Genomic DNA, 27718 nt, shown 5'->3' with positions numbered 1-27718 from the left:
GTGGGGCCCTCCAACTATAGGGTTAGTGTCCTTATAGAGGAGTCACCAAGAGCTCACTTGCTCACTCTCTCTTCTTGTGCACAAAGAAGAGGTCACGTGAATACACCTCTTCTTTGTGAAGATGGTGAGATGGACAAGAAACTGACCATGCTGGCACCTTGATCGTGGACTTCCATCCTCCAGAACTGTGAAAATATAAATGTCTGTTGTTTAAGCTGTCCAGTCTACAGTATTTTGTTACAGCAGCCCGAGCTGACTCATATAGTGTGTGTATATAGTAGTCCCCCCTTATCCACAGTTTCACTTTCCAGTTACCTACAGTCAACCACAGTCCAAAAATATTACACACAATAAGATTATGAGATGAGAGAGGGAGATCACATTCATATAACTTTTATTACAGTATATTGTTATAATTGTTCTATTATTTGTTAACGCTTATTGTGCCTAATGTATAAATTAAACTTTATCATACATATATATGTACACATAGGAAAAAACATAGTATATATAGGGTTCAGTACTATCCACAGCTTTGGCATCCACTGGGGATCTTGAAAGTATCCCCTGTGGATGAGGGGTACTACTGTCTACGTACATATTGATCTTTTGTACACAAACACACAAACGTTTGACAAAAGATCATTATCTACAATATATATAAGTAGTTTCTATTAATAGATAAGAAACAGACAACAATTTAAAAATTAGGCAAAAGGATGGGTGCAGTGGCTTACGCCTGTAATCCCAGCACTTTGGGAGGCCGAGGCGGATGGATCACCTGAGGTCAGGAGTTCGAGCCAACATGGCAGAGCCCCGTCTCTACTAAAAATACAAAAATTAGCCAGGTGTGGTGGTGGGTGCCTGTAATCCCAGCTACTTGGGAAGCTGAGGCAGGAGAATCACTTGAACCCAGGAGGCGGAAGTTACTGTGGGCCAAGATCGCGCCATTGCACTCCAGCCTGGGCCACAGAGCGAGACTCCATCTCAAAAAAAGAAAAAAAAAATTAGGTAAAGGATATAACTAAGCAATTCATGGAAAAATAAACTTGAAAGGCTAAAGAACAAATGAAATGAAATAGAATGAATGTTTTACTTCATTCTATCAAGGAAATGGAAACTAAAATAACATTTTGTCATTCATTTGGCAAAATCATAAAAGGTTGTTATTTTTTATTGATAGTGAGGGGTAGGGGACTGGTTACATACCTCCATCCCCTGCTGGAGTGTAAATAGGTGCAGCCACTTTGGGGATGTACCTACTTAACAGTAGTTACTCAAATTTAACAAGTATATACCTTCACCCAGGACTGTACTATCATCTGTATCAGCAGAAGTCTCAAAACAAGCTAAATATCCTTTAGTAGAGAAGTAGTTTTTAAAAATGATCATAATGGGCCAGGTGCGGTGGCTCGTGCCTGTAATCCCAGCACTTTGGGAGGCTGACGCAAGCGGATGATGTGAGGCCAGGAGTTTGAGACCAAACTGACCAATATGGCGAGTCCCCATCTCTACTAAAAATACAAAAATTAGCCAGGTGGTGGTACATGCCTGTAATCCCAACTACTCAGGTGGCTGAGGCAGGAGAATTGCTTAAACCCAGGAGGTAGAGGTTTCAGTGAGCCAAGATCACCCCACTGCACTCCAGTCTGGGGAAGAGCCTGTCTCAAAAAAAAAAAAAAAAAAAAGATCATAATGAACATCTAATAGAAAGAATGAGATAAGACTTGGATAATGCAGTGGAAACACCTCCACAACTTACCATTAAGTGAAAGAAAAAAAAAAGAAGAAGCTGTAGAACAGAGTGTATCATATAACGCTAAACAATACATATAGTATAATGCCAATTATGTAAAAAGAGGAATAAAAATCCCACATTTGTGTATATATGAATATAAATGTATAGAAAGGGAATGGGATTTTTCCAGGAGAATCAAGGGGGAGAATCTTTAGCTTTACACATATTAATGTTTCACTTCTGGTTGACTAATTTTTAAGTATGCAAGTGAATAGTACCACTTACCTTTTTTTCACTCAACAATATGTCTTGGCCAGGCATGGTGGCTCATGCCTATAACCCCAGCACTTTGAGAAGACAAGGTAGGAGAACCACCTGAGCCTAGGAGTTCAAGACCAGCCTGGGCAACATAGTGAGAAGTGGGACTCCGTCTTTCCAAAAAAATAAAAAATGAGCCAGGCATGGTGGCACACACCTGTAGTCCTAGCTACTTGGGAGGCTGAAGTGGGAGGAACACTTGAGCCTGGGAGTTTGAGGGAGCAGTGAGCTATGATCATGTCACTGCACTCCAGCCTGGGCAAGATAGCACAACCCTGTCTCAAAAAAAAAAAAAAAGAAAAAGAAAATGTCTTGACAATTTTTCCATGTTAGGAGATAAAGATCTAATAACTGCTACAGAAAACATAATGGAATGGTTATATCATAGTTCATTTTGCAACTGTCTTACAGACTGATGGATGGACATTTAGGTGGCTTCCACTTTTTTCAATATGCAGACTGTGCACCTGTGCCAGTGAGTTTCTCTGAGTTATAAGCTGAGATGTGTAATCACTGGAGCACAGGAAATAGCCCTTATTACTTTTCACATATTCTGCCAGACAGCCCTCCACTGAGGCTGTTCCAATTTACATTCCACCTGCAGTGTCTGAGAATTTTCAATGCTTAATCCCGTCATCAGCCCTAACTATTAACTTTACATTTTGTCGACCTGGTGGGTGAAAAATGACATCCTAGGTTCTAAATTGCATCTTTTCTTTTAGCAGTGAGGTTAAGCATTTTCCCACTGGTTTATTCGTTGTCATTTTCTGTGCACTGTTGTTTCACATTCTTTGTTCTTTCTATATTCAGTTATTTGTCATTTTCTTATTGATTTGTAGAAGCTCTTTATATGTTTTGGTCACTGATCCTTTGTCTTCCATCTGCTTTTTGTTTTTCAGAAAGTTTTCAAAGTCTCTGGCCTCCTTGTGGTATTCTTTTATTTTTTAACACCCTTATCAATGTATCGTTTACATGTCATAAAATTCACCCATTGTAAGGGTACAATCCAATGATACTAGCAAATTTTTAGAGTTGTGCAACCAACTCCACAATCCGGTTTTAGAACATTTCCATCATCCAAAAGTTCCCTTGTGCCTATTTGTAGTTAATCCCTGCTCCCACCCCACCCCTAGGCAACCACTGACTTGCCTTCTGTTTCTATAGGTTTGCCTTTTCTAGACATTTTATATAAATGGAATCATACAATATGTAGTCTTTTGCATTTGGCTTCTTTCACTTAACATAATATTTGTGAGATTCATTCCACTTTGTTGTATGTATTACTAATTCGTTCTTCCTTTAGATTACTGAGTAGTGTTTAGATATTGTATTTGTTTATCCATTCACCAATTGATAGACTTTTGAGTTGCTGTCATTTTTTGCTATTTTGGATGATAGCTATGTTTATAAATGGCTGTAAATATTTGTGCATGAGTCTTTGTGTGGATATATACATATACGTATATTTTAGAGATGGGGGTCTTGCTATGTTGCCAAGGCTGGCCTTGAACTCCTGGGTTCAATTGATCTTCCTACTTCAGCCTTCTGAGTAGCTGGGACTACAGGTGCGTGCCACTGCGCTCTACTTTGCCATATATTTTTATTTCTCTTGGGTTGATATCTAGGAGTGGAATCACTGGGTCATATGGTACTAAAGAGGCTATACCACTTAACGTTTCCACCAGCAATGCATAAGCATTTCAATTTCTGCACATTCTCACCAACACTTTTTGTTGTCTATCTTTTTTATGATAGCCTTCTAGCAAGTATAAAGTAGTATCTCACTGTGGTTTTTTTTTTTTTTTTTTTGAGACAGAGTCTCGTTCTGTTATGTTCTGTTCTGCTATGGCACGATCTCGGCTCACTGCAACCGCCGCCTCCCAGGTTCAAGCGATTCTCCTGCCTAAGCCCCTCGAATAGCTGGGATTACAGGCATGTGCCATAACGCCCAGCTAATTTTTGTTTTGTTTTAGTTTTGCCAGGATGGTTTCAATCTCTTAACCTTGTGATCCACCTGCCTTGGCCTCCCAAAGTGTTGGGATTACAGGCATGAGCCACCACACCTGGTCTCATTGTGGTTTTAATTTGCATTTCTCTAGTGACTCATGATGTTAAGCATCTTTTCATGTGCTTATTAGCCATTCATGTATTTTCTTTCATGACATGTCTATGAGAAGATTTTGCCCATTTTTTTCTCTTTTATATTGTGGTAAAATATACATAACATAAAATGTACCATTTTTAAGTGTACAGTGCAGTGGCTTTAAGTACATTTGCATTGTTGTGAACCGTCACCATCATCCATCTCCAGAACTTTTCCATCTTGCCAAACTGAAACTCTATCCATAAAACACTAACTCCACGCCACCCCCCCATGCCCCACCACCCAGCCCTGGGGCCACCATTTTACTCTCTGTCTCTGTGGATTTGACTACGCTACTTACTTCACATAAGCTGGGATCATACAATATTTGTCCTTTTGTGTCTGGCTTATTTCATTTAGCATAATTTTTTTTTTTTTTTTGAGATGGAGTCTCGCTCTGTCGCCCAGGCTGGAGTGCAATGGCATGATCTCGGCTCACTGCAACCTCTGCCTCCCGGGTTCAAGCAATTCTCCTGCCTCAGCCTCCTGAGTAGCTGGAACTACAGGTGCGCATCACCATGCCTAGCTAATTTTTGTATTTTTAGTAGAGACAGGGTTTCATCATATTGGCCAGGTTGGTCTTGAACTCCTGACCTCGTGATCTGCCCACCTCAGCCCCCCAAAGTGCTGGGATTACAGGTGTGAGCCACCGCGCCCGGCCATCATAACATTTTTAAGGTTTGTCTATGCTGTAAGATGTGTTAAAATTTCATTCCTTCTTAAGGCTGAATAAATTTTCCATTGCATGTCTATACCATATTTTGTTTATCCATTCATTCATCAATGGACATTCAGGCTGTTTCCACTTTTTGGCTATCATGTGTAATGCTGCTATGAATATTGTTATACAAATACCTGTTTGAGTCCCTGCTTTCAATTATTTTGAGTATGCATTTTTGCCAGTTTACTTTTATTTTTTATTTTTATTTTATTATTATTATTATTTTTTGAGACAGAGTCTCTCTGTTGCTCAGGCTTGAGTGCTGTGGCATGATCTTGGCACCCTGCAACCTCTGCCTCCTGGGCTCAAGCAATTCTCGTGACTCAGCCTCCCGAGTAGCTGGGACCACAGGTGCATGCCACCACACCTGGCTAATTTGTTTTTGTTTTTGAGACAGAGTCTGACTCTGTTGCCCAGGCTGGAGTGCAGTGACACGATCTTGGCTCACTGCCACCTCTGCCTCCCGGGTTCAAGCGATTCTCTTGCCTCAGCCTCCTGAGTAGCTAGGATTACAGGCGTGCACCACCACACCTGGCTAATTTTTGTATTTTTAGTAAAGATGGGGTTTTGCCATGTTGGCCAGGCTGGTCTTGAACTCCCGACCTCAAGTGATCCACCCACCTCAACCTTCCAAAGTGTTGGGATTACGGGCGTTGCCCTTTTTAAAATTCCATTGTTTGTATTATTGAATTATAAGAGTTCTTTATATATTCTGGATACCAGTCCTTAATCAGATATATGCTTTGTAAATATTTTCTCCCAGTCTTCTGGGGCTCTCTCCTGATTTTATTAATGATGTCTTTGAAGCACAAAACTTTTTAATTTTAAGAAAGTCTAATTCATCAATTTTTTTCCTTAATAAGTTGTGACTATGGTATCATATCTAAGACCTCTTTGTTTAACCTAAGATCATAAAGATTTCTCCTGTGCTTTACTCTAGGTGTTCTATGTTCTATAGTTTTAGCTCTTAAATTTAAGTCTATGATCCATTTTGAGTTAATTTTGGTGTGTAATGTGAGGTAAAAATCTAATTTCTTTTCTTTTTTTTTACATGTGGATATCCATTTGTCTCAGTATCATTAGTTTAAACATCTACCCTTTCTCTATTGAATCGTTTTGAGACCTTTGTCAAAATTCAATTGGCCATACACGTGATTTCCTTTTAGACTTTCGATTGTGTTCCATCAATCTATGCCTGTCCTCGTACCAATACCACACAGCCCTGATTACTGTGGCTTATTGTAACTTTTGGAATTGGATAGTGTGAGTCCTCCAACTTTGTTCTGGGTTCTTCTTTATCTTCTGCCATTCAGCCTTTTAATGAATGACCTTTTCTGGCTTTGCAAGGGATTGAGCACGCACAGGAGACGTACATGTCCACCGAGTCTGCATCTCAACCCAGCCCTCCACACCGTTTCATCACAAAAATATTTATGGATGCTCAAAAGTCACCATGCCCTCTGCTGGTCACTTGGGGATACATGAAAAGAAACGGTCTCTGCCTTTGAGGGAGCTCACAGACTGATGGGGAAGATAAGACCATTACAAGAACAACCTGAGTGGAATCCTGGATGCTTCAGAGCTGGAAGAAAAGTCCAGGCCAAGGCATGTAGGCTGTGCTCATTTGATAGATGGGAAGACTGTGGCTCAGGGAGGGAGGGGAGGTGCAACCCAAAATCTCTGGGGGCTTTAAGAAGGGAGAGATGGTCAGGCGCAGTGGCTCATGCCTATAATCCTGGCACTTTGGGCGGCCAAGGCAGGAGGATCATTTGACGCCAGGACTTTGAGACCAGCCTGAGCAACACAGTAAGACCTCTGTCTCTACAAAAAAAGTTTTAAAATTAGCTGAGCATGCTAGGGTATGCCTGTGGTCCAGCTACCCGGGAGACTGAGGCAGGAGGATTGCTTGAGTCTGGGAGGTTGACACCACAGTAAACTGTGACAGAGCCACTGCACTCCGGCCTGGGTGATAGAGTGAGACTCTGTCTCAGAAAAAAAAAAAAAAAAGAAGGGAGAGATGCCATCAGGTTGGGGGCTCAGTAAAGACTCCTTGGAGGAGGGGGCATTTGGGGGATGGTAGAAGAGGAGCAAAAACATGGAGTGTGTGTTTGGAGAAGGGTGTGGCATGGCAGGGTCTGACCCAACAGCAGAAGCACAGGGCTTGGGGGCAGGTAAGACAGAGAGGGAAAGTTGAGGCCAGATGGGTGAGGAAGGGATGATGCAGCAGGAATTTAGCTTCTCCCTGAATGCAGGTTTTCCAAGCTGGCTCTCCACAAGGCAGGCCTCACCCTTCACAGTGCCTCCTTCCAGCTCCTGGCAGGATCCGATTCTCTCCATTCCTCTGCATTATTAAGCACCCACCATGAGCCGGGCGCAGTGCCAGATGCTAGAGCTAGGACAGTCAATGCAGCAGACACAGCCCACAGCCTCCTGGGGAGACAAGGATTAAACAAAAAGCCACACACAGCACCGGCTGCAGGGAGAGGCTAAGGGATAGAAGGCCAAGCTCTCAGGCTCTGGAGCTCCAATGCCTGGTGTGGCCCTTTCCTAGTTAGTGACTGGTATTGTTACTTAACCTCTCTGAGCCTCGGTTTCTCCCTCTGTCAAATGTGGATAATAACAGTCCCCATCTTACAGGGCCATCGAAAGGATTGAGTTCACATATGCAAAGAACTGAACAGCTGGCACAGGACGTGTGATATAGAAAAGTGTTAGCAGGCTGGGTGTGGTGAGTCACACCTGTAAGCCCAGTGCTTTGGGAGGCCGAGGAAAGAGCATTGCTTGTGGCCAGGAGTTCAAGACCAGCCTGGGCAACATAGCAAGACCCTATCTCTATTAAAAATAAATAAAAAGTGTTAGCTTCTTTCTTACTAGCAACTGTAATTGCAATAAGTGCTACAAAGAAGGGATGTGTTTGCTGGTAACAAGGGGTTACAGGAAGGCTTTCCTGAGCAAATTGCCTTTAAATTGAGACCCACCAGATGAGGAAGAGAGACAGTTAGGGAGAGCATCCAAGACAAAGGCAACAGCACATGCAAAGAGCCTGAAGTCACACACGTACCAGCACCTTTGCCCAGTGGTAGCCAGGCTTTGAAGATGGTCCCAGTGATGCCAGACTCTGGTATTCATGCCCTGGTGTAATCCCCTCCCCTTGAGTACAGCCTGGACCTAGTGACTTGCTTCTAAAGAATAGAATACTGAAAGAGGGATGGGAGATCACTTCCGTGATTAGGTTACAAAAGATGATGACTTCTTAGTTCAAATATTGGAAGAAAAAAAGAAGGGAGGAAGTTGTTTTCCAAATAATTTGGAAAGGGAGAAATACCTATTTTATGGAACAGCGGAGAGTACTGCGAGAAGTGAAGGTTCACAAAGAGGATTTCTGCTATATGGACACAATCTTGTAGAATGAAAACCTTCATCTGAGTTGACTATAGGTTGTCAATGGTATGATTTTTCTGATGTTTATTTATTTATTTTTGAGGCAGAGTCTCGCTCTGTCACCCAGGCTGGAGTGCAGTGGCGCGATCTCGGCTCACTGCACCTCCACTTCCTGGGTTCAAACGATTCTCCTGCCTCCGCCTCCTGGGTTCAAGTGATTCTCCTGCCTCAGCCTCCAGAGTATCTAGGATTACAGGCACCACCACCACGTTCGGCTAATTTTTCTAATTTTAGTAGAGATGGGGTTTCACCATGTTGGCCAGGCTGGTCTCCAACACCTGACCTCAGGTGATCCACCCGCCTTGGCCTCCCAACGTGCTGGGATTGAGGCATGAGCCACTGCACCTGGCCCATTTATTTATTTTAATTTTTTAAAACATAGAGCTGGAGTCTTGTCCTCCCTGCCCAGGCTGGAGAACAGTGGCACGATCACAACTTACTGCAGCCTCAACCCCCTGGGTTCGAGCAACTTCTAAAAATCTTTTGTAGAGACAGGGGTTTCACTGTGTTGCTCAGGCTGGCCTCAAACTCCTGACCTCAAGCGATCCTTCCACCTCAGCCTCCCAGAGTGCTGGGATTACAGGCATGAGCCATCACGCCCAGCCTAATTTTTCTGATGTTTTAAAATGAAAAGTTTCCTCTTCATCCCTGTCCCATATGGCAGGGGAGAGAAGGGGACTATATCCTGCCCTGGACCGCTATCATATCACTATTTGGAGGCCATGTGATTGAGATTCCATGCCTTGGATGCCTCTTGAATAAAGTTAGTATCATCTTTCATTAAGAATGAATGAATAAAAGACCATGACAATACAAAATTAGCTGGGCGTGGTGGCGCACGCCTGAAATCCCAGCTACTTGGGAGGCTAAGGCAGGAGAATTGCTTCAACCTGGGAGGCGGAGGTTGCAGTGAGCACACCTGAAATCCCAGCTACTTGGGAGGCTAAGGCAGGAGAATTGCTTCAACCTGGGAGGCGGAGGTTGCAGATGGCGCCATTGCACTGCAGCCTGGGCAACGAGAGCAAAACTCCGTCTCAAATAAATAAATAAATAAATAAAATTAAAAAAAATAAAACACCATGACTTCTTTCTTGCTCCCACCCTTGTTCACACTCTTTGGCCCTCTCACTGGCTCGCTGTCCTGTGGTGAGATGCTCTGTGGAGGGACCCATGCGACAAGGAGGGAAGCCGCAGTACCATAGCCCACACGGAACCAAATTGTGTCCACAACAACATGAGGGAGCTTGGAAGCAGATCCTGTCCCTGCTGACACTTGAGCTGACAGCAGCTCTGGCTGGCACCTTGATTGCTATCCAGGAGACATCCTGAGCCACAAGGCCTAGCTAAGCCTGTCTGATTCCTGCCCACAGAAACTATGATATAGTTCGTGTGTGTTGTCTTAAGCTGCGTTATCCTGAACAGATCCCATACCTCTTCAGTGCATCATCTGTAAAATGGAGATAACAGCACCTGCCTTGTAGGGCTCTGTTAGGCTTTAAGATAAACTCATAGTGTTCTTAGCACAAGTCTTGAGTCACAGCAGGTGCTCAGTATTATTCCCCATGACTACTATGGCAGATTAGACATGCCTGAAATTTGTTGACTCCTCCCTTCAAGACAGGGGGTCTTGTTCCCCTCCTCTTGAATCTGGGCAGGTTCTGTCACTGCTTGACCAATAGAACATGGTGCAAGCGACCTGTGCTAGTTTCAGGGTCCAGGGTTTAAAAGACTTGCAGCTACCACTCCCATCTCTTGAAACGCTCACCTGTATGACCTGACCCTAATTGCCCTGAGGCCACCATGCTGAAGAAGCCACATGTAGAGCTCTAGTCAACAGTTCCAGCTGAGCCCAGGCTCCAGCCATTCCTGCCAAAGTGCCAGATGTGTGACTAAAGCCATCTTAGATTCTCCAGACCAGCCCATCCACCAGCCGAGCAGCACCAAGTGACCTCAGCTAATGACACATGAAACAAAAGAATCGCCCAAGTGAGCGCTGCTCCAACTCCTGACCCACATATCCAGGAAAGACAATAAGATGGTCGTTGTTTTAAGCTGCTAAATTGTGGGTAATTGGTTGCATAGCTACAGATAACTGGGGCAACCATTGCCAAATATTTGAAGGTAACTGTTCCCTTCCAGAATGAACCTGCATACCTCTCCCAGCTGATGCTCACATGATAGGGTTTTGGGCCTTAGGACCCCTGTGATCAGCGGTCTTCTGGACAACGGGAGCCCAACAATGAACACAGCCTTCAGGGCAGAGGGGAGGTTCTGCCCAACAATGCCAGTTAGGACTCTATCTGGAATAATTTAAGCAAAAAAGGAAATGATTGGCTCATAATGACTTCAGGCATGGCTGGATCCAGGTGTTCCAAGAGATTGTCAGGCTCCATTTCCTTTGTGATTATTTTATTTTTGGGCTCTTCTCACAGAGCCAAAAAGCTTTAGAAACTCACTCAGCTTCACATCCTCTCAGGTTCAAGTCCAGATGGAAAGACTATCTGCCATTCTCCCAGCATTCCCAGCAAAAGTATCACTGATTCTCTTTGGTCTGTGGCTGTGTGGCCCAATCAGAGCCAATTACTGTGACTAGGTAGGTGGACTGGCCTAGGAGCTCACAGATGGGACATACTCCATCAAAACCATATGGACTGGGAATAAGGAGGGGTGGTTCTTCAAAGGAAAACCAAGGATATCATCACAGGGGAAGGACGAGTGGATGGCTGGGTAGCAGACCTATATATATATATCCACCCCTGCAGCTAAAAGGAGAATGAAAAACATAACCTCTCTCATTCTACATGGCATACCTCTCTTAATGCAGCCCAGGGTCACATCATCACCTCACATTGATGACTCACAACAGATATTCAGGGGGATGTTTTTCCTTATCCAATGTCGCTTGGTTTCACTCCCTCATCCTCTGCCAAGTCAGGGATGCAAACGTGCACGTGGGTCCTCCCTCTTCACCTCTGTCCCAAGCACAGTGAAGCTTCTGGGGGCATGGAGATGAACAGACTAGGCCTGTGGCCTGCTCCACCTTCCCTGAGTCATTATCCCTCCCTCCCCTCACAGAGTCAAAGTGATTCAAAAGAGACAGCTCAGGCCCACAAGCAGGTTTTACCGCCAACATGGCTGGCACAAACCCAGGGCTAGAACCAATGCTTCAGGGCTAGAACCAATGCTTTTGTGGGCAAAATAAGCCCTTCTGTTTCTTCACAGAGTTGGATTGTTTGCCTTGAGTGGATAGGTGACCATCTGAGTTATTAGCAACCAGGGATTTGGTATATAATACTGTGCATACATAAATAACAACAACAAAATTGGTCCACTGCCCAGAGAGCTCTCAATCCACAGAGCTGCCAGACATCATGAGATTTCAAAAGATGTTGGCTCTAAAATCAGAGGATGTTTGGATATAAATTCTAGTACAACCCAGTCATTTGACGGATGAGTAAACCAGGGATCAGAAGAGTCCAGGCATGTAATTGCCCCAAGGTCACTGAACAAATGAGTGAGTGGCCGAGTGACCATTGAAATTTAGTCCATCTGAGAGCTCAGCCCTCCTGCCCTGTGTGGTGTTTTTACTTGAGTGAGCACGCAGGTTCCAGGGTGGTCAAGAGGTGTTTATTTTCATTTTGTAGTCGGCCTTCATACAAGTCGGGGGCTGAGAAGGGAAGAACAGTCCAGGCCATTACCCCATGAATTCATTTGACAAATATTTATTAAGCATCTACTGCAAACTTGGCCCTGTGCTGGAAGCTGAAGACACAATTCCAGAGGCACACAATGACTGCCCTTGGCATTTCCAGTGGTCAGGGGTTGGTGAGGAGGGGCAGAGACACCAATCCAAGAGTCCCCGCAGTTTATACATACCACAGGCACGGAAAGCACCAGGAGGGGAAAGAACAGGATGTTTACCAGCACCTTCCACAGGCAGCCAAGGTCAAGGGGGTCAGGACAGGGTCCCCAGAGGAAGTGACGATTCGGCTGAGCTAGAAAGACATTTCCACAGGAACTTACAGTAAGGGCTGCAAGGACAGCCTGTCCTTCCCCGCCCACCACCTCACTAAACTTCCACTGCGGCAATCAGCATTCCCTAAGCCTGCCAGGAAGCTTCCAGTAACTGCTTCCTGACTCCTAGCATGACACACTTCGGGCATTCCGAGATTGATGATCTAAGACCCTTACACAGCGCCAGACACGTGCAGGCAGGGAGGCAGGATGTGCCTCTCCAGACAGGAATGTGGACGCCACCTGGGCTCTTCCCCTCAGCCTCCACAGCGGAAGAATATTCTTGAGGGGTTTTTCCCTTCCAAATGTCTCAGGGCAATTCCAGTGTTCCCGCTAGTTCCTCCCTCCCAGGCTAGAACACAAATCCTTCACCCTCTCTGCCTGGCAAACACCTTCTGACCCTCAGGCCCAAGGCAATGGCCCACCTCCTCTCAGGCTGGATGGGGTCTCCTCCTCTCTGTTCCCCCAGCCCCTGAGCTTCCTGAGGACCAAGCTTGTGGCTTCATGTCCTTATTCTTCCTCCTTGGTGTCTCTATGTTAGGGGACCGTCAGCATCTGCTGGGGCCTGGTCGCATTTACCCTGCTCTGCCACTCACTAGCTGTGTGACTCTGGACAAGTTAACCTCTCTGGACCTGCAGTTTCTCCTCTCTACAACGAGAATACTGGAGAGTCCTTATCTTATGGGTTGTTACAGAATTAAGTGACATCTCACACACAACACACTTCCTACAGTCCCTGTTGCACGTTAAAGTACTCAACATGCAACGGATACGTCATCAGTAACCACCCCACGGGTTTACTGTGATGCTGCACAATTAAGCCTTGGCTGCTACGGAGTTGTAACCTGCCTGCACTTCCAACCGGTTTTCCATGCAAGCAGCATTCCCAAGTCCCGCTTTCACCCGCGCGCTAACGGCTCAGGTTCGCGTACAGGACAGGAGGGAGGGGAGCTGTGCACACGGCGGAGGCGCACGGCGTGGGCACCGGGCACCCGGCACCCGGCACCCGGCACCCGGTACACTGTGTTCTCCCGCTGCACCCAGCCCCTTCCGCGCCGAGGCGTTCCCTGGGCGCAAGTGGGCCGGCTTCAGGGAACTGACCGCCCACGGCCCGTGTGCAGAGCCGGGTGCGCCCGGCCCAGTGAGCGCGGCCGGGTGTTTCGCCTGGAGCCACGAGTGACTCAGCGCGGGGCGTGTGCAGGCAGCGCCCGGCCGGGGCGGGGCTTTTGCACTCGTCCCGGCTCTTTCTAGCTATAAACACTGCTTGCAGACCTCCACTCCACCACGCCTCCTCCAAGTCCCAGAGAGCCCGCGTGCAACCTGTCCCGACTCTAGCCGCCTGTTCAGCTCGCCATGGATCCCAACTGCTCCTGCGCCGCCGGTAAGAGGCTGGGGATGCCCAGTGTAGACTGTAGCGCTAGAGAAGCAATTTCTGACTCCTCTTTCTTTCTCTGATCACTCAATTTCAGGACAGGAGTTGCTCCTTCCCAAAGAGTTTTGGGGTATCTTTCTCTCCATTCTAGGTTATTCGGAGCCCCCGCCTTTTTTTTTTTTTTTTTTTTTTTTTTTACCGTTAAGGAGATCTGAGTTAATGGCTTGCTCAAGTTCCCAGGAATCGGTTGTGGACAGAGGAACTCGGCCCCGGGCTCTTAGTACGCCGTCCCGCGTTCAGGTATCCAGGGACCGTTCTCACCTCTGTCTTTTCTCCTTGCAGGTGACTCCTGCACCTGCGCCGGCTCCTGCAAATGCAAAGAGTGCAAATGCACCTCCTGCAAGAAAAGTAAGTGGGATCCTCTCTTTCCTCTACCCTCTCACTGTCCTCCAGCCTGTCCCCTCTCCACCATCCTCAGGGGAATTAAAGCAGTCTGGGGATGCCTCATTGCGCGGAAATTGTTGCCTCCTCAGTGATCCTTATCGGGGAGAGCAGGAATCCTTATTCCCGGTGTCCTTAGTATTCATCTCTGCCGCCTCCTCTCTGCCCCCAGGCTGCTGCTCCTGTTGCCCTGTGGGCTGTGCCAAGTGTGCCCAGGGCTGCATCTGCAAAGGGGCGTCGGACAAGTGCAGCTGCTGCGCCTGATGCTGGGACAGCCCTGCTCCCAGATGTAAATAACGCGACCTCTACAAACCTGGATTTTTTTATGTACAACCCTGACCCTGACCGTTTGCTATATTCCTTTTTCTATGAAATAATGTGAATGATAATAAAACAGCTTTGACTTGATTCTGCCTCTGGTTTCCTTTATATGCCTTAAAAATAAGGGACTGGGGTGAGGGATTGAACTGGGAGGGCAGAGACCTGGGCTGTGGATGGAAATGTGAGCCGTTAAGAAAGAGTGCATTCTGGCAAGCCAGGCTACTGCACTGAGCTTCATCTTCTGTAAAACTGAGTGGTGTTGTGCCAGATCATATGGGGGCAGGAGGGACACATACATGATCCCTTTCAGTTTCACGTCAAATGTGGCACAGAAACTTCTCCATTCCTCACTTGCTTTTGATTTCCCTGCCCAACTCCAGTTCTTCGTGGGATTTTAGACTTGAAAGTGACTACAGAGGGTGAAATCCAACTCCCCAGTGGCTGGAATCTGGCATCCGGTTTCCCAAACTCCCTGTGGTGAATGACCAGTTTTGTTTTGTTTTGTTTTCCATTAGTCACAGACCTAAACTCTGGTAAAATAAGGAGTTAATAAGAAAATGAAAGTTTAAAAGACACAAAATACAAAGACCATTTTTTAGATTCAACAGGAACTTTTCAATAAATACATGCAGAACAAATTAACATAGGAAAAATTAAAGAATTACGAACACTAAACATTTGTCCAAGGGTGTGCATTGCATCCTGGAAACAGTTCTCAGACTGGCCCCAGTGTGTGGCTGGCACACCCTGAGCAGCACTGATCCAGACATCCCCACAAGGAACCGTCAGGCTTGTGCTGCCCAGTGTCACTGACAGGACACTCACTCGCAGACCCCTGAGAGCTCCCTGTTTTGCCTTGGTTCTGAATCTTTTTAAGTTCCTCCCAAGGTCAGGCTGAATTTACTCCTCTCAAATTTCAGCCGTTGGCTACTTGAACCAGCAAAGTGACCGGGGATGTGGAGGGAAATGGCCAGCATGTTCCCAGCAAGATGCAGTGTGTGTGATCATGGGTTGCAGAAGAAGTTCTTCCTGTCCGCCCATGCAGGGGTGATGGCATTCAGCAGTTTGGAGGGTGTGGTGACGCTCATTAGAAAGGAGCGAAGCTCTGAGTGACTTGTAATTAAAGCCAACGGTTAGTCCCCCTGGCTATGCGGAGGGAATGTTATTTGATGTTCGGTCAAAGAGGACGATGAGTGCCTTGGCTCAGGAATCAGGAGCACACTTGCCTGAAGGTGCTCCTTATAGAGAGAGTTTTAGAAGGCAGCCTGCGCCAAGGGCATGGGTTTTCATGTCAGGCAGTCCTAGTTCACAGCCCACTTTACCACTTACTGGCTGTGTGGCCTGGGCAAGTCACTCAACCTCTCTGAGCCTACATTTCCTCATCTGTAGAAAAAAGATGGTATCCCTATTTATGGATTAAATGAGATCTTGCCCTGGCTCCTGGCTAGGGTTTAATGACCATTAGGATCCCTCTGTTTACATGGACTTTGTTGGAGACAGAATCTCTCTTGATAAGCTCTTGGGGAAAAATGGGTCTGAGAAGAATTACCCTGGGTCAGAGGCTGGGGAGTGGAATGAAGCTTTCCTGGCTGTGTACCAGGGGGAGGGTGGATGACTTCCTGCACAAAGCCCTCTGGGATTAAGATACTGCCACAGCATTTGAACAAACGTAAGAACCATTCTAATTTTTCCTATCATTTGAATACCCCATGAGCCAGTGAAAGAGTGAATATGCAGGGACGAAACTGATTCTGTCATCTTCCAGATGTCATTTTCCCTTCCAAATGTCTCAGGGCGATTCCAGTGTTCCCGCTATTTCCTCCCTCCCAGGATAGAACACAAATCCTTCCCCCTCCCTGTCTGGCAGACACCTTCTGACCCTCAGGCCCAAGGCAATGGCCCACCTCCTCCCAGGCTGGATGGGGTCTCCTCCTCTCTGCTCCCCCAGCCCCTGAGCTTCCTGAGGACCAAGCTTGTGCCTTCTTGTCCTTATTCTTCCTCCTTGGTGTCTCTATGTTAGAGGGCCATCAGCATCTGCTGGGGCCTGGTTGCATTCACCCTGCTCTGCCACTCACTAGCTGTGTGACCCTGGACAAGTTAACTTCTCTGGACCTGCAACTTGCCCAAGGTCACACAGCTTAGAAGTCAGAGGCTGGAAGCTTCACTACAGCTGGCCTCTCATCTTGGCTACAGCTGGCAGAACATGATGTCAGTGGGCTCTAAGCCCTGCCTCTCAGAGTTCAGAGCTGGGTCAGTCCTTGGTCAGTTAGTCCAGTTGTGTCCCTGGCTTGAGAGGTGGCATACTGAAGCCAAGAGAGGTCACAGAGCTATACAGAGGGCATGACTGCCAGCTCAGTGCTCTTTCTACTGCTGCCTCACTGCCAGATTTTCAGTGTCCTTGTTTTTCACAGAACATGGTGACATAGGGTGGTGGTTGAGGGCATTATGATGCAGTCAGCATGCATGGGTGCAAAACCTAGCTGTGTCACTTATACCTGAGTGACACAACCTCTCTGTGGCTCAGTCTCCTCCACTGTAAGATAGGCTGAATAATAGGATCTGGCTGGTGACAGCAAATGACTTAATACATGCAAAGAACTTAGAATGGCACCTGTCATGTATCAAGCAGACTATAATATTAACTATGATTTTATTTTATTTTGTTTTATTTTATTTTATTTTTTGAGACAAAGTCTCACCCTGTCACCCTGGCTGGAGTGCAGTGGGGTGATCTCAGCTCACTGCAACCTGCACCTCCTGGGCTCAGGTGATCCTCCCATCTCAGCCTCCTGAGTAGCTGGGACTACAGGCACATGCCACCCCGCCTGGCTAATTTTTATATTTTTAGTAGCAATGGGGTTTCACCATGTTGGCCAGGCTGGTCTTGAACTCCTGGGCTCAAGTGATCTGCCCGCTTCCAGCTCCCGAGTGCTGGGATTACAGACATGAGCCACCACGCCCAGCCTAGCTATAATTTTATTATCTTTATTCATAGCATAGAGACATTTTTCTACCTCTAGACCAATAAGCCAGGGCTGCTGTTCCTAGCCATGTGAGCTCTACATTCCTCATCAACTACCTGAGCATGTTAACTGTGGTCCAGAGAGTCTTCAGTCTTCCCATGAAATTGTGATCAGCACTGGATATAGAAAACCATGAGCAGGACAGTCTACGCCTTTGTGGCACATACAAACAGATGCCTGCCATATCTGCTACCATCTACACCACAATTTTACTTAACAATTCTCCTTTAAATGATTCATATTTTCCAAGATATATTTGTATTACTCACAGTTTTCCCCAAGACACAGAACCAATAAAATGTCCCTAGATAGATAGTGATAAAAAGAAAGCTTTAAGAAATTAGCTGATGTGATTGTGGGGATGGCTGGTCTAAAATATGCAAGGCTGGTTGGCAGCATGGGAATTCTGTCAGAAGTTGATGTTACAGTCTTCCATCTGAAGGCGGTCTACAGGTAGAATTCCTTTCTCTTCCAGGGACCTCAGTCTTTCCTCTTAAGGCCTTCAACTGATTGGATGAGGCCCACACACATTATGATGAGTAATCTGCTTTACTCAAAATGTATTGATTTATCTTTTTATTTTTTGAGACAGAGCCTAGCTCTGTCACCCAGGCTGGAGTGCAGTGGTGCAACCTCAGCTCACTGCAACCTCTGCCTCCTGGGTTCAAGCAATTCTCCTGCCTCAACCTCCCAAGTAGCTGGGATTACAGGCATGCACCACCACGCTAATTTTTGTATTTTTCAAAGAGCAGCTAATTTTTGTATTTTATTTAACAGATTAAGCAGCTAGATTTTGTATTTTTAATAGAGAAAGGGTTTCACCATGTTATCTAACTCCTGGCCTCAAGTGATCCACCCACCTCAGCCTCCCAAAGTGCTGGGATTACAGGCATGAGCTACCATGCCCCGCCAAAACCTACTAATTTAAATGGTAATCAGGTCTAAAAAACACTTACACAGCAACATCTATATTAATGTTTGACCAAGCAACTGGGTATGATAACCTAGCCAAGCTGACCCATAAAACTAACCATTGCAGTCCACCACTTGTTAATTTGGCATACATAAACATCTCCTTAAACTATACTTAATGTTAAAACGAGGTCATATCTCCACCTAATGTGAAACAACTGTCCTGTGTATGCCTGAAATGACACAAACTCTCTCCCCAAAAGTGACTGCAAAATCTTTGAGGAATGTTCCTTGACATCCTATAACTTAAATACTGTGATATAAAGTTAGCAATACTTAAATTTTGTGATGTAAAGTTAATACGTCCTCTGTTATATGACAACGGGATAAGAGATGGAAGAAAACAAAAATATTTGCCACACATGCATACACACACACACACACACACATTTATAACAACATAATGAAGAAATACCAATAACAATGACATTCCTCATTTCTGTACCTGTAACTGGTCACATGGTCATAGCTGCTATTTATAACTTCCTTCTTTTATGACCTGTTATTCCATTTGCTTTCAGTAAACACCTCAGCCAATGGTGGCTCTTTACTTGGTGGGGTGACCTAAACCTTCATTCTGGAAGGGTCTGGGCCATGCATTCCTGTCCCAATTGGGTTGTTAAAGTTTTCCATTGGCTTCAATCACAGGACATGGTAGTAATAAGAGACACCCTAAGGGATCTCTTGTATTCCAGACACCCTCCTCCTTACCTTGATTGCAGAGATTGTGATTACCAAGAGGTAGCCACAATCACCCTAGCCACAATAGTGACTCCTTTCTTTGCCTGTCTTTTTGTTGTTGTTGTTTCTTTTCTTTTCTTTTCTTTTCTTTTTTCTTTTCTTCTTTCTTTCTTTCTTTCTTTCTTTCTTTCTTTCTTTCTTTCTTTCTTCTTTCTTTCTTTCTTTCTTTCTTTCTTTCTTTCTTTCTTTCTTTCTTTCTTTCTTTCTTTCTTTTCTTTTTCTTCCTTTTTTTTGGGATAGAGTTTCACTTTTGTTCCCTAGGCTGGAGTGCAATGGCACGATCTCAGCTCACCGCAACTTCCACCTCCTGGGTTCAAGCAATTCTCCTCACTTGCCTCCTGAGTAGCTGGGATTACAGGCATGAACCACCACGCCCAGCTAATTTTGTATTTTTAGTAGAGATGGGGTTTCTCCATGTTGGTCAGGCTGGCCTCAAGCTCCTGACCTCAGGTGATCCACCCGCCTCGGCCTCTCAAAGTGCTGGGATTACAGGTGTGAGCCACAGTGCTGGCCTCTTTGCCTGTTGATCCAGAAGTCTGAGGACTCAATGTGGCCTGGTGGGAGTCATAACTTCCAGTTTGATGGAATCATTGTGTCTCCCAAGGAAGCATTCCTCCTTTTGGAACTAATACCTTGAGACCAGTAAAGCATAAAGTCATAGGGACAGGAAACAGATATTTTGATTCTACAGATGAGTAAGATTTTTGTAGGCTGACTCCTCTATTTGCTCGTACGACCACCATGATCAACTAGCTAACACCACAGGTCTCTGTGACTCATACTATTCTTTTTATTTGAGATGGGGTCTCGCTCTGTCATCCAGGCTGGAGAGTAGTGTCACCAACATGGCTCACTGCAGCCTCAACCTCCAAGGCTCAAGCGATCCTCCCATCTCAGCCCCCAAAGTAGCTACAACTACAGGCAGGCACCAACACATCCAGCTGATTTTTATATTTTTGGAGGGTTACAGACAGGATTTCGCCATGTTTGCCAGGCTGGTCTCAAACTCCTGAGCTCAAGTGATCCACCTGCCTCAGCCTCCCAAAGTGCTAGGATTATAGGCGTGAGCCACTGCACCTGGCCTGCAAGTCATACTATTCTGCTTTGACTGTGCCATCCATGACAATAAGCAGGCCCATGCTGCCTTTGGCAATTAAGTGCTGTCCCTTGTTGCCTGCCACACTGGGACCAAATTGTCGCCATTGCCTATAGGATTCCTAATTCAGTGGCAGCAGTTTCCACTGAATTTCTACCTGCAGAAAAGAGTGACCACAGAGCTCTTCCAGGATGCGAGGGCGCCCCTCACAAATTTATTTCTCACAGATGTGGTGAAAGTGGTGTCCTCTGGACACTCCCAGGTTGAATGGGCAGTTAACACTTGATAAATCCCCTCTGACATCTGTTTTACTCAAAGACTACTGATTTAAATGTTAATCACATCTTAGAAAATGACTTTGCCACAATATCTAGGCTGGTGTTTGACCAAGGAACTGGGCACTTTGCCTAGCCAAGTTGACACATAAAATTAATCATCACATATATTTAAATGAAATCAAAGTTTTTACCAATGCTAAAATCAAGAATCAGTCTTACTTACAGACATAGATTACTCTAATGTGTATTTTGTATATATGTACATATTTAATAAATTTCCCATCTCCATCACTTTTCAAGCTGTCCAGGGTTGAGATTGACACTTCTCCCTGATTAAAAGATTTCTTTTTTTTTCTTTTCTTTTGAGACAGAGTCTCGCTCTGTCACCCAGGCTAGAGTGCAGTGGCGCGATCTCGGCTCACTGCAAGCTCCCCCTCCTGGGTTCACGCCATTGTCCTGTCTCAGCCTCCCAAGTAGCTGGGACTACAGGCGCCAGCCACCATGCCTGGCTAATTTTTTGTATTTTTTTTTAGTAGAGATGGGGTTTCACCATGTTAGCCAGGATGGTCTTGATCTCCTGACCTCATGATCTGCCTGCCTCGGCCTCCCAAAGTGCTGGGATTACAGGTGTGAGCCACTGCGCCTGGCTCCTGATTTAAAAATTTCAAGCAGACCAGCTCAGGGGCTCACGCCTGTAATCGCAGCACTTTGGAAGACCAAGGCAAGTGGATCACTTGAGCCCAGGAGTTCGAGACCAGCCTGACTGAGCAACATGACGAAATCTTGTCTCAAAAAAAAAAAAAGGCAAAAAATTAGCCAGGCATGATGGCCTGCACCTGTAGTTCCAGCTACTTGGGCAGCTGAGGTGGGAGGATAGATTGAGCCCAGGAGACTGAGGCTGCAGTGAGCCATGATCTCATCACTGGCTCCAGCCTGGATGACAGAGTGAGACCCTGTTTCAAAATAATGATAATAATAATAATTGTAAGCAGCACAGTGGTGTTGAAGACATATCTTGGCCAAAAGAAATGTTTTCTTTCCTCCTCTTGGGAAGCTGGCTGGATTCAGGTAGAGTGGTACCATTTCATAGAACCATAACCTTGGGCAAGTTACTTACGCTCTTTGTCCTTAGTTTTTCCATTGGAAAAAAAGTGTTTAGAATAGTATTTCCCTTTTATTATTCTTGAGAGGGTTCAAAAAACTAAAATGATTAAACGGACTCATGCAGATTGTTGCGTAATAGGAAAATTGCAAGATAAATAATCACTTCGTGCTTTCTTATTTAACGTAGGTTCTGCATCCTCTGGGTCTGGAGTCACCTAAGCAGATCCCGCCCTTGGGGGCACTCCACATTTTCAGGACTACTCTCCTGGAGTTGGGTGGGCACGCTAGGCTTTGGAGGAGCCCCTGCAGAATTTTATGTAAAGGAGGCCCCAGACAAATGTGCCCATACAACCTCTCAGGCATGGGGAATGGAAGGGAGGGCTCGCCTCCACCCTGTTGCTGAGCTCAAGAGAAAGTGGCAGAAGGACCATGGTGGGGATAGTGACAGGCAATGCTGGAGGGCAGGAGGGCAGAAAGTAAGGGTCACATCCATGACTGTTCTCTGCACGCAACTCCCTCGCCGCGCTTGCCAGCTCAGGCCTATCCGGGGAGGGAAGCTGGGGTTGCACACCGGCTCCGGGAAAGGCGAAATACCGCAGATGGGGTGGTGGGGGTGGGAATATTGCGACCACCAGAGGCTGGGTTCCTGGAACGCTCGGGGACGGGGATGGCCAGCAACCACAAGGAAATGGGGAAAATGGGGAAGTTGCGGGGGCAGGACGGCAGGGGCGCCGCGGACGACCGGGCGCACAGGCCTGAGCGAGCGAGAGAGCGAGCGAGCGGGTGCCAAACAAGAGACCCGCGGTGCACACCTTGCGCCCGGCCCGCCTGCTGCTCACAGTCCCTCCACGTACCCACAAGAGGCCCAGACGCAGCGGGGCGGGTGCAAGTGCGGGGCGGGGCCTCTGCGTCCGGTCCCATCTCCATCTGCAAAAGCAGCAGCTGGCTCCAGGCTCCAATGCGCCTTCCAGCTGCCTGACTGCCTCTTCGCCTCTCCCGTCCTTTCTTGGCTCGAAATGGACCCCAACTGCTCCTGCGCCACCGGTAAGGGAAGCACGGCTCTGCGCCTGGGAATGCCCAATTCCCAGCCACAGTACAGTGTCCCTGCTTTTGAGGAGGTCGCATTTTGAGCTCTGAGCAGAAGGGAACTCTTTACTTCGTCCAGTACTTTCTTCTTGGAATAGCTCCTGAGAGCATTGCCTTCCTCACTGTGCCTCTGTGTCAGAGTTGAGTGTTCTGAGGCTCAAGACTGTCGTGTTCCACATCACCTGGTTGATCAGGGGGCTGCTGGCCAAACCCCAATGCTCTATCTAGGCTCTGAGCAAGCAGGGTGGGTGGGAGGCAGGGAACACTGTCTTTGAGATTCAGGACAGGAGGTTTTGGCCCCCAATCCCAGTCTTCCCGGGTTGTGTGTGCATCTGGGACCTTCCTGGTGGGATGAAACAGGAGGGTGCTTGCCCTTCCCAGCATGAGTGGAGAGGACATGGGGCATGTCTTTCTCTGCTCTAAGTGGGAAAGGAGCTCTGAGGGCTGGCCCTGCACAGAGGATGGCGCACTGGAGACTCATTGACCCACTGCTGTACCTTCTGCATTTCACTCACTGCTCACTGCCTTTATCTCTCCCTTGCAGGGGGCTCCTGCTCCTGTGCCAGCTCCCGCAAGTGCAAAGAGTGCAAATGCACCTCCTGCAAGAAGAATGTATGCGGGGCCATCTCCACACATCTCCACATCTGGGGCTGTGGCTAAGGTTGGGAGGGAACTCAAGTCTGGCCTTGAGTGCATGCTTCTGGGGAACACCTTTCTTTGCCCCTGTTGGCCATGTCATTCCCTCTCCAGGCTTTCTGCTCTGAGCTCGAATGTGGCAGGGCAGCCTTTTTCTATTGAGACACAAACTCCAAAGGTACCACCTGTGGTCTCAGAACAGAGCTGTACCAACCTAAAAAATCATCCTCCGGGTCTGGAGTGTGAGCTCGAGCCAGGCCTGCTGTTGGGCCAGGGAAGTGCCTGATTGAGTCTGCTCTGACCTCTCACTCTCCCTTTTCCCCCAGGCTGCTGCTCTTGCTGCCCCATGGGCTGTGCCAAGTGTGCCCAGGGCTGCGTCTGCAAAGGGACGTCAGAGAAGTGCAGCTGCTGTGCCTGATGTCGGGACAGCCCTGCTCCCAGATGTAAACAGAGCAACCTGTACAAACCTGGATTTTTTTTTTCATACAACCCTGAGCCATTTGCTACATTCCTTTTTCTATTAAATATGTAAACAATAATAAAACAGTTTTGACTTGATTCTGACTCTCTTTTCCTTTGTGTGGCTTCAAATTAATGGACCAGGTTTAGGGATTGAACCAGGAGTTTAGAGACCCAGGCTCTGGATGGACATGTGAGTCGCTAACAAGCTGAGCGCCTCCTGACAAGCCAGGTTACCTCACTGAGCTTCATCTTCTATAAAAGGGAATTGCACTGTGCCAGATCATAATGGGCGGACATCCAGGATCACCTCTGGTCATATCAAGTGTGGCACAGAAATTTCTCCATCTTTCGTTTTTATTTTTTGATTTCCCTGCCCAATTTCAACTTCCTCATCAGATTTTAGGCTTCAAAGAGATGACAGGGGTGGAATCCAATTCCTCAGCTGCTTGATTCCCACACTGGGCTTCTCAAACTCCATGGTGAAGGACCTTTTTACTACCTATGCATCCCAGACATAAACCTTTTTTTTTTTATTATTTTGGCATGTAAAACACTGATTTCAGAAAATACATTTTTAAAACTTTGTTATTTATACAAAAAGAGATAGATTTCTCAGAAGGCAGATAGCAAAAGGCCATTGTGGATCAGAGCCTGATGAAACTAGCAATTTTAGCCTGGCATAGTCCCAGCTACTTGGGAGGCTGAGGTGAGAAGATTAGTTGAGCCCGGGAGGTGGAGGTTGCAGTGAGCCAAGATCGTGCCACTGCATTTCAGTCTGGGTGACAGAGTGAGGCCCTATCTCAAAAAATAAAAAGTAAAATAAAATAAAAATAAGCTAACAATGTTTCAAAATCTGGTTACAAAGAAGAAAAGGGAAGCCATCTCAAGGCTGGGATGTTGCTACCTGCTCCCCCAACCCCCGACCCCTGACACCAAGTGACACTGAGGCTGGGGAAGGCTGCATGGCCTGGGCCTTGGTGCTCCAGATGGACACTTGCTTCAAAATCTTGGCTTTGGCAAAAACATGGCAAGTTGATGAGTAAACTGTCCTGCTGAGAGGTGTGGTGGAGGATACGTCCTCTTAGGTGGGAAGATAAAAATAATTATGTCAATTATGGAGAAAATGAAATCAAACACAAAATGCAAAACACAATTTTTCAGATTTAACAGGAAAGACTTCAATAAATGCATAAAGAAGTAATAGAAAAATTGGCCAGTCACGGTGTCTCATTCCTGTAATCCCAGCACTTTGAAAGGCCGAGGCAGGCGGATCACCTGAGGTCAGGATTTTGAGACCAGCCTGGACAACACGGTGAAACTCCGCTTCTACTAAAAACACAAAAATTAGCCGGGCGTGGTGGCAGGCACCTGTAATCCCAGCTACTCAGGAGGCTGGGGCAGGAGAATCGCTTAAACCCGGGAGGTGGAGGTTGCAGTGAGCCGAGACTGCCACTGCACTCCAGCCTGGGTGACAGAACAAGACTCCATCTCAAAAAAAAAAAATTAGTAACAGAAAAATTGAAGATTTACAAACTCTGCACATATGTTCATGAGTGATTTACACTGCAGACTAGAAATGGTGGGCTGGTCCCACTGTGTGAATCACACACTTTCATCCGCACTGGCCATGACAACCTCACAAGGATACCATCAGCTGGGCTGAGGGCAGTGGCTCAACCCTGTAATAGTAGCACTTTGGGAGGGTGAGGCCAGCAGATTGCTTGACCTCAGGAGTTTGAGACCTGCTGGGGCAACACAGCGAAACCTGTCTCTACAACAAATGCAAAATTTAATTGGGCTTGGTGATGTGTGCCTGTACCCCCAGCTACTCGGGTGGGGGGTGAGGGGGGTGAGGGGGGGTGGGTAAGGTGGGAGGATCGCTTGAGCCCAGGAGGTGAATGTTGCGGTGAGCAGAGATCTTGACAGTGCACTCCAGCCTGGTTAATAGAGCAAGACTGTGTCTGAAAGAAAGAAGAAGGAAAGAAGAAAGAGGAAAGAAAGAAAGAAAAAAAGAAAGAAAGAAAGAAAGAAAGGAAGGAAGGAAGGAAGGAAGGAAGGAAGGAAGGAAGGAAGGAAGGAAAGGAAAGAGAAAGAGAAAGGAAAGGAAAGGAAAGGAAAGGAAAGGAAAGGAAAGGAAAGGAAAGGATGAGTTTAGCCTGCCCAGCGTCACAGGACACTTGCAGACACCTGAGAGTTCCCTGTTGTGACTTGGCTCTGAATCTTTGAAGGTTCTGCCCAAGCTCAAGCTGAATTTTCCCTTTCAAATTTCAGCCCTTGACTATGTCAGTCGAAGTGACTGGGGCTATGGAGGGAAGAGCCGAGCATTTTCCCAGCAAGATGCAGTGTGTGTATTCATGGGTTGCAGATGTTCCTGTTTGCCCATACAGGAGTGATAGCAGATCCTGCAGTTTAGGGAGTGTGGGGGTGCTCATTAGGAAAGAGTGAGGCCCTAGCTGACTTGTAATTAAAGCCAATGATTAGTCCCCCCTGGCTATGTGGAGGGAATCCTATTTGATGGTCAATCAAAGAGGAAGATGAGTCTCTCGGCCTAGAGGTCAAGGCCACACTTACTCACTGTTTCCCTGTGAAGAGATTTCAGAAGGCAGCCTGAGCCTAGGGCATGGGTTTTGGTGTCAGGCAGTCCTAGTTCACAGCCTACTTCATCACTGAAAAAAAAAAAACAAAAAAACAAAAAAAGTGAGAGTCTCATCTCTGAAAGAGAAAAAAAGCAACTTTGGAACTGGGTAACAGGCAAGAGTTGGAACAGTTTGGAGGGCTCAGAAGAAGACAGAAAAATGTGGGAAAGTTTGGAACTTCCTAGAGACTTGTTGAATGGCTTTGCCCAAAATGCTGATAGCGATACGGACAATAAAGTCCAGGCTGAGGTGGTCTTATATGGAAATGAGGAACTTGTTGGGAACTGGAGCAAAGGTGACTTTTGTTATGTTTTAGCAAAGACACTGGTGGAATTTTACCTTTGCCCTAGAGATATGTGGAACTTTGAACTTGAGAGAGATGATTTAGGGTATCTGGTGGAAGAAATTTCTAAGCAGCAAAACATTCAAGAGGTGACTTGGGTGCTATTAAAGGTATTCAGAATTATAAGGGGAACAGAGCATAAAAGCTTGGAAACTTTGCAGCCTGACAATGCAATAGAAAAAAAAAAATCCCATTTTCTGAGGAGAAATTCAAGCTGGCTGCAAAAATTTGCATAAATAACAAGGAGCAGAATGTTAATCCCCAAGACAACGGGGAAAATGTCTCCAGGGCATGTCAGAGGACTTCACAGCAGCCCCTCCCATCACAGGCCCCAAAGGCCTAGAAGGAAAAAGTGGTTTCATGGGCCGGGTCTAGGGTCCCTGTGCTGTGTGCAGCCTAGGGACTTCGTGCCCTGCATCCCAGCCACTCCAGCCATGGCCAGAAGGGGCCAATGTAAAGCTCTGGTCGTGGCTTCAGAGGGTGCAAGCTCCAAGCCTTGGCAGCTTCCACATGATGTTGAGCCTGTGAGTGCACAGAAGTCAAGAATTGGGAACCTCTGCCTAGATTTCAGAAGTTGTATGGAAATGTAGAAGTTTGTTGTAGGGGCAGGGCCCTCATGGAGAACCTCTGCTAGGGCAGTGTGGAAGAGAATGTGGGGTCAGAGCCCTCACACAGAGTCCCTACTAGGGCACCACCTAGTGGAGCTGTGAGAAGAAGGCCACCGTCTTCCAGACCACAGAATGGTAGATCCGCCAACAGCTTGCACCACGTGCCTGGAAAAGCCACAGACACTCCATAAGGAAGATGTCCTCATCTGGGGGAAAAAATTCCT

General features: G+C 46.6%; 2 protein-coding genes and 1 long non-coding RNA gene across 4 annotated transcripts; all 3 read left to right on the top strand.

Moving 5' to 3' along the window:
- The first annotated feature begins 521 nt into the window (after window positions 1–521).
- On the top strand, window positions 522–7793 carry LOC134731714 (uncharacterized). The gene is made up of 2 exons (XR_010114209.1): window positions 522–4705; window positions 6268–7793. It is a non-coding gene; the product is annotated as an uncharacterized lncRNA (long non-coding RNA).
- Window positions 7794–13620: 5827 nt separating this feature from the next.
- Window positions 13621–14596, top strand: LOC129457698 (metallothionein-2). The gene is made up of 3 exons (XM_055233147.2): window positions 13621–13756; window positions 14090–14155; window positions 14361–14596. The coding sequence occupies exons 1-3, from the start codon at window positions 13729–13731 to the stop codon at window positions 14450–14452; spliced, it is 186 nt and encodes a 61-aa protein (XP_055089122.1). The 5' UTR covers window positions 13621–13728; the 3' UTR covers window positions 14453–14596.
- Window positions 14597–22556: 7960 nt separating this feature from the next.
- LOC129457703 (metallothionein-1L) lies at window positions 22557–24003 on the top strand. 2 transcript variants are annotated; one of them, XM_055233155.2, is made up of 3 exons: window positions 22557–22767; window positions 23354–23425; window positions 23772–24003. In XM_055233155.2, exons 1-3 carry the CDS (start codon window positions 22740–22742, stop codon window positions 23861–23863), a joined length of 192 nt encoding a protein of 63 aa, XP_055089130.1. In that variant the 5' UTR covers window positions 22557–22739; the 3' UTR covers window positions 23864–24003. The 2 variants fall into 2 exon arrangements, with proteins under 2 accessions (XP_055089130.1, XP_055089131.1); XM_055233156.2 differs by having other exon boundaries at window positions 22558–22767; window positions 23354–23419.
- The last annotated feature ends 3715 nt before the right edge of the window (window positions 24004–27718 follow it).

Source organism: Symphalangus syndactylus, chromosome 11 (assembly GCF_028878055.3).
Source record: "Symphalangus syndactylus isolate Jambi chromosome 11, NHGRI_mSymSyn1-v2.1_pri, whole genome shotgun sequence".
Lineage (NCBI taxonomy): Eukaryota > Metazoa > Chordata > Mammalia > Primates > Hylobatidae > Symphalangus > Symphalangus syndactylus.
Note: the sequence above shows the minus strand (reverse complement) of the source record. Positions and strands in the feature narration are given on the sequence as shown.